General features: G+C 34.9%; 1 protein-coding gene across 1 annotated transcript in view; it reads right to left on the minus strand.

Annotated features, from left to right (window-relative positions):
* Positions 1-13,110, minus strand: part of ANKMY2 (ankyrin repeat and MYND domain containing 2) — a 46,543-nt gene that overhangs the window by 21,175 nt on the left and 12,258 nt on the right. The window contains exons 3-4 of the mRNA XM_003825011.4: positions 6,055-6,193; positions 4,002-4,100 (exon numbers count right to left, since the gene is read on the minus strand). Of these exons, the coding sequence (XP_003825059.1) occupies positions 4,002-4,100; positions 6,055-6,193 (238 nt within the window). The remainder of the gene's footprint in view (positions 1-4,001; positions 4,101-6,054; positions 6,194-13,110) is intronic.

A 13,110-nucleotide genomic window follows, 5' to 3' on the forward strand; every position in this document is an offset into this window, starting at 1 on the left:
ATATATTAAAAGTGAAAAGCTAAAAATATTTTCATTAAAAACAGGAAAAAGACATGCCAATTATCACTATTATTTCTTCTTACTTGGCCCGAAGCAAATTCAAATAGAAATCAAGATAAAGTTTAATAGCTAGAAAACCCAGTAAACTGTAATAAAAATAAGAAAAAAAATACAGAAATCAATAGCTTTTCTCTTTATTATCCATAACCAGCTGGAAGTGACTGAGTGTGGAGGTGGTAGTGCAAATTCTTACCATGTGGACAGTAACCACAAATTACTAAGAAATAAATTTTGAAAGAAAGGATTGATGGAACCAATTAAATATTACTGAAAGACCAAAAGTCAGTCCCCTCCCCTAAAAGAAATGTAAAAGTGTACTGTGTAATTGGATGGAAAGTCCTAACCTCATACAAATGTTAATTCTCTGCAAATAATTATATAATCATTTAGTAAAAGAGAATTTAACTTACCACAAAGGTGGTATTTCAATTTAGTAGGAAAATGTTAGCTGGTGTAATAAATCGTGCCATCACAATTAGCTATATATCTGGGGGGAAATGAACTCTAAACAAATAAATTCTAGATGTACCAAAAAAATCATAAAAAATAACTGAAGGATATTTAGGAGAATACTTATGTAACTCCTGGTCAAGAGGCCCACTTTTAGCAAAACAAGAAACACGGAAGCTATAAAAGAAAAAATATGACTACTTAAAAATAAATTTCCTGCCGGGCACAGTGGTTCATGCCTGTAATCCTAAGGACTTTGGGAGGTGGGACGATCACCTAAGGTCAAGAGTTCAAGACCAGCCTGGCCAACATGGCTAAGCCCCATCTCTACTAAAAATACAACAATTAGCTGGGTGTGGTGGCACATACCTGTAGTCCCAGCTACATGGGAGGCTGAGGCAGGAGAATCGCTTGAACCCAGGAGGTGGAGGTTGCAGTGAGCTGAGATTATGCCACAGCACTCCAGCCTGGGTGACAGAGTGAGACTCCGTCTCAAAAAAAAAATAAAAATAAATAAATAAATAAATTTCCTATGGTAAAGGTCTCCATAAAGTTAAAAAAGAAGAAGAAGAAAGAAGGAAGAAGAGGAGGAGGAGGAGGAGGAGGAAGAAGAGGAATAAAAAGAAGAAGAAGAAGGAGGAGGAGGAGGACTGGCATAAAATATTGGAAACACATTTGTTAGATAATGGATTTGTATGCATAAGCTCCTCAAAGCAATAACAAAGGGCATCCCCCCACAAAAAAACGAATAAAGAGTATAAGTGGGTAATCCACAAAAGTGAAAATACAAATTACCAACAACAGAAGTGCTTAATTTCATGAATAACGAGGGGGAAGTAAGTTCACAATGTACCATCCTTTTAACTATCAGACTGGCAAAAATCAAAGAATGGTAATACCCAGCTCTGATGAGGATATTACTGTGAATTACTATGCCCTTTTGGAAAGGAATCTAGACTTACATTAAAATTAAAACTCTAGGCTGGGCGTGGTGGCTGTAAGCCCAGCACTTTGGGAGGCCGAGGCGGGCAGATCACAAGGTCAGGAGTTCAAGACCAGCCTGACCAACATGGTGAAATCCCATCTCTACTAAAAATACAAAAAAAATTAGCTAGGCGTGGTGGCGCACACCTATAATCCCAGCTAGTTGGGAGGCTGAGGCAGGAGAATCACTTGAACCCGGGAGGTGGAGGTTGCAATGAGCTGAGGTTGGGCCACTGCACTCCAGCCTGGGTGACAGGGCGAGACTCCGTCTCAAAAATAAATAAATAAATAAATAAATAAATAAATAAGTAAAAATAAAAACTCTATATCCTTTGTCTCAGCAATTTTACTTCTAAGAAATACTTTAGAGATATTAAAGTTCTAACATGTAAAAAAATTCAAGTACTAACTTGTAAAACATAGAAAATCAAGGATGATTATTACATTATTTGTAGAAAAGTGGTTAAAAAACTGTAAAATCTGTCAATAAGGGAGAGCTAACTGAACTGTGGAACATCTATATCATGGAGTATCATATAGCTGTTGAAGGAAACGAATTACACCTACTGAGATGGGAGGAACTTCCATGATGTATTAGTAAGTGAAGAAAACAAGCTACAAGGAATATCTGCTGTGTGATGGGTGGCATTTTTAAAAAATGACAAAAATCTTATGTATGTATGTACGCATATATACATACTGATCCACTTGAAGGAAACAAAAAGGGGAGAATGAGCTTTTTTAAAGGCTAATTATTTGGAAAATACAGTAACAACTGGAAGGGTGCAATGTAATTTTCTGTCTGTGAAGTCAGTTAAATATATTAAAATGGAATGAAAACATTACTCTTATTTTAGGATAGGATTGCAAACAATTTTTACTGTAGTAAAAATTTTGTTAGTATTGTAGTGTTAAGAAAAAGAAAGGAGCATTGTGTTAATGCCTGAAAGAAGAGACTCCTCCATTTCCAGACCTGTGATCTTGGGAAATTTTTTTACCTGTATCTGAGCAATATTTTGTTACATTGTGGATATAATGAAAACTTGTACAGTTAAATAGAAGTTCAGAGATCACCTAATTCCCCTGCTTCTTTGCATACAGATCAGAAAACTGAGGCCTATGGAGGTAAAGGAATTTGCCCGTGATCCTATAACTAATTATCAGCACACATGAACTAAAGTTCAAGTCTCCAGATTCCTACTTTAGTGTTCTTTCCCCCTGCAGTGACACCCTCAAAATTAGCTTAGAACTGAGATGGGGCAACTTGGGGCCTGTACACACGGGAGTTAAAATATTTCTCCGAAGCTTACACAAGGCCATACCTTTCTCAAGTCCTTTTGAAATTAAAATAAGGATACTTCTTCTAACAGAAAAAGCTGTCATAAAGCAACTGAGTGTCTGGCTTCATCAATGGCAGCTTCTATTAGTAGTTTCAAGAAAATGTTCTAATAAAATTTAACATAATATTCAGTTACTATCCTCCACACCTAATTTACACTGTATCTGAACCTGACTTCTCTCAAAACCCCCTTGAATTGGATAGATCCTCCTCTTCTATGTATTTTTATGGAGCTCTGAAGTTCTACCTTGGAGTATGTGTTTTTGCACCATTTGTCATTGCTATTACCCTTTAAGTGCCATGAAAGTATGAACAGCCTGTCTTGTCACTATAACCAAGACACCTACAGTGATGCTTGCTTTGTAGGTTGTGAACATTATTTGTTTAATGAATTATTAGTCCCCATACAGCCACTTACTGCACTCCCAATAAATCAGACGTTGCTCTTTGCTTTTCTCTCAGTGGACTCTCTTCACCACCAATTCAATGGTGTCAAAATACCAAAGAACAAGAATTCCCTCCCACTCTTTCCTTACATTATGTCAAGTAATAGGATTAACATGCCAAGAATTATTGGGCACACAAAATAAACGTCTGTGGTTGATGAGAATGATAACGAAGTAGTTGTATATTATTATCAAGTACTCTTTCCTAAGAGTTATGTCATTGTTGTAATAATTATTAACAACAGTAACTAATACCATTTATTTAGTGTTACATGGAAAGCTCAAGTCTATCACCTCTTTTAATCCTCACAACAACCCTGTAACATTTTACCATGAGGAAACTGAAGGTCAGAATTATTAAGTACTTTGCTATCACATGGCACCGCCAAAATTTAACCTGGGATTACTGACTTCTCGGTTAGCATTCTTAAACATTAGGGTTAGCTACTTCCATCAGAGACATAAAATATACGTGTTATAAGCATTTGTGAGCAATTAAAATGGCCCCACTACTCTTTGTATTCGAAAAAGTGGAAATTCGAAATAGCCATTTGTTTTCTCCAGAGTCACTAGGTGTTTCATTAAGTTACAGTGGACTGTAAATACGTAAGCTTTTTTTAAAGCAACATGATAATATTTTCACCATGAGAAGCAAAGTGGGTTTTTTTTCCACAAGGGAAATTTTGGGTATAATCTAATGTAAAACTGCAGCAAAATCTCACCCACAAAGGCTGCCATCTGAGCTGCTGTTCTTCCCACAGAGTTGACAACATCTGTCTCAGCACCAGCTTCTAACATTACCCACGTGATGTCTTTATTACCTAGAGTTTTAAAGGGAACACATTTGTTAATGTGAAGGAGGACACAATTTAAGCATCCCTTTCTAAACTCTCTATACCCTTTATTCCCCCAGTTAGTTTTAGGTTTCTGTCATGTGGATATTTTCATTCTTTTAAAACATGAATCATAACTACAGTAAAGAATAAAATGCTATAGAACCTTAGAAATTAACCTTATTTTCTGGAAAACAAATCAAGCAATGCAAAGGCAGTAATGGAATTGAATATTGCCTTTTTAAACAAAATGAAATATATTTTCCTAGAGGTAACACTTACTATAAAATCAAAATACGCATACAAAACAATTTTTTAAAAAGAGATAAAATGAATAGGATTCCCCTTTAATATCGACTAATCCATCCCATTCCTCACACTTACAGGCTCTGGAAGAACTATTAACCACTGGGCATCTATCTTTCTACACCTTTTTTCTATCTAAACATACACATTATTCTATTCACATTCTTCTACTAAAGTAGTCATTATGGGTATTTTGCTATTTTGAACTATACTCAATGAAAAGTATTTTCCATTCATTTTCGCAAGTTTGAATTATGATTTCCTTAGGAACAGTTCCTGGGAAATATTGCCAGATCAAAGATTATGTATATTTTAAATGCATTTTGCCAGGCTGCCATCCAGCAAGGTTGGACTGACATGTACTCCCCCAAATAGTGTAAAGAAGTTCCTGAGCATTATAGCTCTTTCTTAACATTTACCACTATAATAAGCTAAAAAATAAAATTTATTGTTCTAATTTGCATTTCTTTGATTACTGTGCAAAATGTTTTATATTTTGATCAGCCAGTTGTATTTCTTTTGTTTTCCATCCAATTTTCTACTGTAGTATTTTTCTTTTTATAATTGATTTCTAAGAAGTCTTTTTTTTTTTTTTTGAGACAGAGTCTCACTGTGTCACCCAGGCTCAAGTTCAGGGGCACGATCTCAGCTCACTGCAACCTCTGCCTCCCAGGCTCAAAAATCCTCCTGCCTCAGCCTCCTGAGTAGCTGGGACCACAGATGTGCGCCACTGTCCCTGGCTAATATTTGTTATTTTGGTAGAGACGGGGTCTCACGGTGTTGCCTAGGATGGTCCGAACTCCTGGGCTCAAGCAATCAGCCTGCCTTGGCCTCCCAAAGTGCTGGGATTACAAGTGTGAGCCACTGTGCCCAGCTAAAAGAACTTTTTATATTTAACAATATAATCTTTTAAGACACATAATACATATTTTTAGTTTTTCATTTGCATTTTAACTCTATTTATGGTATATCCTACAAATGAAAATGTTAAATTTTTATCAATATTGTCCTTTTTGGATTCTGTGGTTTATATAATGCTTAGAAGTGCTTCTGGGTTCCAGGATTATGAAAATATAGATTATTATCTTCAAAGTACAAGGATATTACTTCTGTATTTTTCAAAGAGCTGCACCAATTACAGATAATCCCACTTAATTTTAGACAATATTTCTAAATTGTCCTTATTCAGCAAATAATAAACAATACAAATCCGAGTAAGTTTCTAAATGGATCATCATATTTAGTACAGAAGTGCCAGTGAGGCAAACAGACGGCTCTATCACGGCAACTGTTTGATCAAGAGAAGAAAGAAGTTTTCATGTCACTTGAAAATATAAAGATATAGAACATCAAAGGAGGTAACTTGAAAGAAAAACAGATCCAGTTCCTCAATTCCATCAAAATGTTGTCCACATAAAGAATCAATTGATTTAAATAACAAAAGAAACAAATCACCAAATTCACTATATAATTTATTTCCTGCATTATAGCTTTTCAAAAACCAATTGCCATCATTCCTTTCCATAAAACTTGATTATAAAATTACTAAAATCAAAATGAATTTAATCTTTTAGTATATATGTACTTATAACAAGTTTGTATAGGTAACTTATATTTATAAATACTAAAACTTCACCAGAAAGTGCAGCAAACATGAGGGCTGTGTATCCATGTTCATGCTGATGACAATTTACATCGGCTCCATGTCGCAGTAGTAATTTGCACATATCGAGTTTTCCTTTATATGCTGCATGCATTAGAGGAGTCATTCCATTCTTTAACAGAAAGAGGAAAAAAGTATTAATTTTACTGTTTTATCTTTTCTGTACCTATGAACAATTTCTGCAATTAGAAACATAAAACGAATATGAATTAATTAAAATGGTCATTATAATATGTATTTTTATATTTGCTTCCACACTTGGATCTTCCATAAACTTCTGAGGAAGATGGTTTTATTACTGGAGATTTTTTTACAGATTAGCAAACAGATTCAGAGAGGACTTGCTCAACCTCACATGACTAATAAATGGTGGGGGCAGGGATTGAAACCCACATTTTCCAAACATACTTACTTTCTCAGAAAGCAAATGAACAAACAGATACAAACACATTTTTTTAAAAGAAGAAAAATCTCAAATAATGCCTCGCAAGGGGAAAGTTGAATAAAGTATGGTATATGCATAACATGCGATATTATGAAGCTATTAAATGAATGATTCATCTGTATCTACTGAACTGGAACATTTTCCACAAATTATTGTCAATGAGAAAAGGTGAAGGAAATGCATATTACAGTGGTATCATTTTTTAAAACCATGATTCCCCAAATCACACATATATTTTGATCATACATATGATTTGATTATATGTGATTGTATAAATATAGAGAAATGGTTGGTAGTATTTAGGCTATATTGTTTGGTCAAATCACACATATATTTTGATCATACATATGATTTGATTATATGTGATTGTATATATATGGAAAAATGGTTGGTAGTATTTACGCTAGGCTACACTGTTTGGTCTCCATATGCTTTGTGCATATTCAACGAAACATCCAACCTTTTATGTACTAGGCACTACTATTATTTGGTAGATAAATGGATGAGCTGTTACTGTGAGTGAATTTTCTCAGTAGTGTAGGCGAAACGCTGTAAGTACCAAAACATCAAAGTTGTTTTGGATGAAAAGCTCTGTAAAACATATAATCCGTTACCTTAGTGAAGCTTAGAATGCTAACATAATGTAAATTATTCTTGATGCTTCCCGATTATTATTATGAACACAAGCCATCATCTTGTTAATGCAGTACACACTATGTTCAGAGGGTTGTGGAGACGAGAATGATAGAGAGGCTGGGACCTTTCAGTTGCACAAGAGGCAACTCCATGGAAACAATGGACATTTCTTGAGAGTAAGAATGGAAAAATGATAAGCAGATGATAACTTTGAAGACTCCCTTAGCTGGGAGTCTCTACAGAGATGGAATATTAGTATGCTGGGAGTGGGTGGGTGGGTGTGGGTAAATCTCATTGCCGTGCTTCAAGGGAGTAGGAATGGACTGCGTGGACTTTAGCTTTTAAATAAGGCAATACCATATCGCGAGCATGACTAGGGTGATATCTCCTAAAGGATGATAGAATCTGTCCATAAGAAGCTAGTGTGTAGCCTGAGGGGTGGTAGGGGAAGGACACAGGCCCATCAGAAAGGCCACCACAAAGAAGCAAACAGCTGTTTCTTTTGCATATTTTAGGACCCCGACTTCACCATGGAGTTAGTTTTTTTCTGTTTATCCAGAACAGGTGGGCAGTCAATTGCCCAGCAATCCAACCTACAACAAGAGGTTATCTAGCTCTGAGAATGAATAATCCCCAGACTACAGAACTGGCCTCTAGTTTAAACAAAACAAAACAAAACAAAACAAAACACAAAGCTTTCAACAGAATGTGATAATCTGCTTAAGAGCAAAAGAGATATGCAAAACTTTTGAATCTCACATCTCCAACTGTCCTTATTTTCCTGTGTTTGTGTTTTCACTGTCATCTGTGTTAATCACTTCTGCCCATTTACCTGTCTCCTATTACTCCCTTTCGTCTCATTTAAAAAAAATTTTCCTGGCTCTTTTCTCTTTCTCACTTGTTCTTTTCTGTTTACCAGCTGTCACCTTAGCAGAAATTGGTTTTTAGAGCAAACCAATGAGAGAGTTTCTTTCCAGAAAGGTAAGTATCGGCCGGGCACAGTGGCTCACGCCTGTAATCCCAGCACTTTGGGAGGCCGAGGTGGGCAGATCACTTGAGATCAGGAGTTCAAGACCAGCCTGGCCAACATGGCAAAACCCTGTCTCCACTAAAAATACAAAAATTAGTTGGGCTTGGTAGTGGGTGCCTACAGTCCCAGCTACTCGGGAAGCTGAAGCAGGAGAATCACTTGAACCTGGGAGGTGGAGGTTGCAGTGAGCCGAGATGGCGCCACTGCACTCCAGCCTGGGCGACAGAGTGAGACTCTGTCTCAAAAAAAAAAAAGGTAAATGTCTATCCCAATCATGTCATCTGCTGTGCAATCTCTGAACCTGCTCTTTTTGTCATGTGTATAATGCAGTATATGATTTTCAGATATCAAACTTAAGTGCTGTGGTAGATGGTCCTGGGTATTAGAAAAAAAACTAGTGATAAGTAACAAATTTACACTTATTTTTCAAAGAAGTGGATATCACATGTACTTCCTATCTTAGTACAATTTTGTGTTATAAGAATTTAGAACAGTACGAAGGAAATTATAAATTTTGACTGCAATGATTACTATGCATTATCTTGGTTCTAGTACCACGTGATTTATAAAAACTTTCCCATGGGCAAAGTAAAAAGAAGTAATATTAATAAATTTTGATGCTCCATAGAGATATAAACCCACCATGCTATAAATTTTCTATTTATTCTAGTGTTTTTATAGTATTTCAGTGTAAATATCCAGAAAAGGAAATAATTTGAAACAATACTGCTAATCTACTAGAAGTAGAAGAGAATATTCCCATGTTCAAAATACATGATGCAAGTTAATTTAAAATGTTATATTACAGTTGTAAAGATGAAATAACTTAGTATCAGACAGAATACTAAACGTCCATCTCTACTCAAACTAGAAAGGTAGTGATAAATTTCATAAAATGTTATCATATTGTAATTCATCAATTCTAAGATGCATCTCACTTTTATATTTAAAATCTCCAGAATTTTCACTTTACTAAAGTCTCACAAATTACCATCAGTTTACACTCCCCTCATTTAAAAAATATCTAGATGAATTTTTAAATTTATGACATCTTAGATTCAATGATATGCAAGAGTAAAAATCCTCACGTCCTTGTCATTTCCCAAAGATAACCTTGTAGGTAGTCTGCTTAACTGAATAGCATGAGAAACAAGCTTCTACAATTCTTTAGATACAATCCCCTTAAAAATAAATTTCCTCTCCCATAATTCTTAAGTCAAAGAATCAATCAACATTAGGTTATTACATTGGAATTCTATGTCATTAAATGCAGCATCCATTCATTCAGCAAATATTTAATGAGTGCTTAATACATGTCAGACACTGATCTATACATTGGAGGTAGCAATAAGCAAACTTCATGCCTCCCATAGTCTAAGTCCCTGGGACTTACAGTACAGGTGACTAGATGGATGGTGATACAAGTGCTGGAAGAAAATAACATTAAGCAAAGGGGAGTAGTGCCAGAGGGAAAGAGAAGACTATTATTTTAAAGAGGACATTCAAGGAATGTCCCGCTGAAAAGGTGGCACTTGAACAAAGCCCTGAAAGGAGTTAGGGAGGCAAGGAATGCAGATAACTACAGGAAGAATGCTCCAGGGAAAGGGAATGAAAGTGCAAAAAACTTTGTGCTGTGTTCAAGGATCATCACAGAGGCCAAGTCTGTCTGCAGCCCACTCAATCTTCAGGAACACATAGGAAGCTTCTTGTCTTGATTCTGGTACTTCTATTTGAACATTAAATATGATGCTAAAGTTTGTGGAAGGTTTCTGCAAACCTATCAGGTTACAGAAGAGTCATTCTATCCTAATTTGTTAGTTTATACCATCAAAGGTTATTACATTTTATAATATACATTTTAGCATCTGTTGTGGTGATCCTATTTGTTTCTCTTTTATTCTGTAATATAGTGAATTACACTGAAAGGTTTTCTAAAACTGAACTATCCTAACATTCTTGGAAAAACCTTACTTGGCTATGATATCTTATAATCCTTTTAACAGATGGCTGCATCAACCTGCTAACATTTTTAGAATTTTTGCCTCTGTATTTATAAAGTGAATTGGGTCCATAGTTTTGTGGAACTTCTTACTATTTGGCATCAGCATTATGCTAGCCTTATCAAATAAATGAGTTGAGTATCTTCCCATCTTTTTCTAAACTAATGGTATAATTAGTGTAAAATGAGAATTAACTGGTCCTTAAAGTCTGGTAAAGCTTACTCTGGTTTGCAGCTTTTGAAGGTGGTAGGAGATTTAAAAATATTTATACAAATTTTCCTTAATTATTGATTATTCCAATTATTGATTATTCTAGTTTTTCTACTTTTTTTTTTTTTTGAGACAGAGTCTCACTCTGTCACTCAGGCTAGAGTGCAATGGTGCAATCTCAGCTCACTGCAACTTCCGCCTCCAGGGTTCAAGCGATTCTCCTGCCTCAGCCTCCCAAGTAGCTAGGACTACAGGTGCCCACCACCACGCCTGGCTAATTTTTGTATTTTTAGTAGAGAAGGGGTTTCACCATGTTGGCCAGGCTGGTCTCGAACTCCTGACCTCAGGTGATCCAACCACCTCGGCCTCCCAAAGTACTGAGATTACAGGCGTGAGGCACTGCGCCCGGCCCAGTTTTTCTACTTCTATATGAGATGAATATATCCATTTTAATTTTCTACAAAGATCATATGGGTTTCCAAATGTGTTATCTTAATAAAAAAGTTATGACAATCTTCTTTATAATTGCAGTTATGTTTTTCTTTCTCCCTCCCTCCCTCCTTCCCTTTCTCCTTTCCTTCCCCCCGTCTTTCCTTCCTTCCTCTCTCCCTCCCTTTCTCCTTTCCTTCCTTCCTCCTTACTGTTTATACATATTGTTTTCTTGCTTGTACTTCCCAAGCTGTGTCTATATTTTGGTTTTAAGTTGATAATTTTTACTGTTTTTTCTTTCCTGTTTTATTGAGATACAATTCATATAGCATACAATTTACTCAATTAATTTGTACAAATAAATCGGTTTAATATACTCACAGAGTCATGCAGCCATCACCACAATCAATTTTTGAATATTTTCATAATCCCTGAAAGAAACTCCATACCCATTAGCAGTCATTTCCCACTTCACCCCCACTCCCTTACTCAGCCCCAGTCATCCACTAATTTACTTTCTGTTCCTATGAATTTGCCTATTTTTGGTATTTTGTATAAATGGAATCTAAAATATGCAATCTTTTGTGACTGACTTCTTTCACTCAGCATTAATGTTTTCAAGGTTGACGCATATTGTAGCAAATATCAGCATTTCTTTCATCTTTGTAACTGAATAATACCCATCATAGGATTATACTATATTTTGTTGAGGTAGTCATCAGTTGAACATTTGGGTTGTATCTACCTTTGACTATTATGAATAATGCTGTTATAAACATGCATTTGCATATGCAAAATTTTGTGTGGATATATGTTTTCATTTCTCTTAAGTATATATATAGGATTTCTGGGTCATATGGTAACTCCATGTTTAATCATGTGAGGAACTGCGAGACTATTTTCCAAAGCGGCTACACAATTTAACATTCCCACCAGCAATGTGTGAGGGCTCCAATTTCTTTACATCCTCGCTAATACCTGCTATACCACCTTTCTGATTATAGCTATCCTGGTGGATATGAAGTGGTATTTCATTGTGCTTTTTATTTGCATTTCCCTGATGGTTAATGATGTTGAGCCTTTTCTCATTATGTATTGATCACTTGTATATCTTCTTTGGAGCAATATCTATCTAGATCCTTGGCTCATTTTTTAATTGAGTTATATATTGTTTTATTATTGAGTTGTAGAAGTTCTTAATATTTTCTAGTTACAAGTCCCTTATCAGATATAATTTGTAAAATTTTTCTCCCATTTTGTAGACTGTCTTTTCACTTTCTCGGTGGTATGCTTTGAAACACAAAAGTTTTTAATTTTGATTATTTCCAGTTTATCTATTTTTATATTGTTGCTTATGTTCATCTGCTTTTAAAATTTTTTATTTCTGTTTTTTCTAAATCATTTCTTATTTTTTTTTAGTATATTTACTCTTTTAATAATTTCATGAACTGAAAGCTCAGAACACCATAAAGATTAAAAGTGTAATGATAAACACTACAAAATTTCTTTTGAGTATCACTTTGGCCAGCAAACAAAGCTTTTGATAAATGTTGTATTTTCAGTTGTAAACAGTCAGCAATTTTTATTCCTATATCTTCATTAACCTGAGAATTATTTAGAGACAAAAAAACAAATTCCAAGATATGTGCTTCATTATTTGGATTATATTTTTGTTTCTTTTCGAATGTATTATACTACATTTAGCAAAGCTGTCTGAAATAAGCTACAATTTCCTTTATAAAATAGTATAATACATGGATTAATTTTTATCAATGTTACATGTAAAGAAGATATACTATTTTTTTCTGCTAATATACAGTCCATGTACTGTTAATTGGGTTATCCAAATTTTCTACGTCCAACGTTACTTTTTTTCTATTTAATCTGTTTGTTTCTAAAAGGTGCTATTGCGATCTTACAGATTTCTCCTTTGAGCACCATTATTTTTTTCTTTATGAACCTCAATGCCTATAGCTGATAAATTTATAAGAAAAGGCTTAAGGCTATTATGTTCTTGGTGTATTATTAATTTAATATATAAGACAGAATGTCCATATAATTATTTTTTGCTTTAAACTTTATTTTGTCTGATATTAAGTTTGCTACCCATGTGTGAGTAAAGAGTTAACAGAACCCCTTTCCCTTCTGCATGAGAAACTGAAGTTCAATGAACTTTGTAGCACTAGACTGTGCTATATAATATAGTAGCCACTAGCCACATATGGCTATTTAAATTTAACTTCTAATTAATTAAAATTAAACAAAATTAGAAACCGGTA

Source organism: Pan paniscus, chromosome 6, assembly GCF_029289425.2.
Source record: "Pan paniscus chromosome 6, NHGRI_mPanPan1-v2.0_pri, whole genome shotgun sequence".
Lineage (NCBI taxonomy): Eukaryota > Metazoa > Chordata > Mammalia > Primates > Hominidae > Pan > Pan paniscus.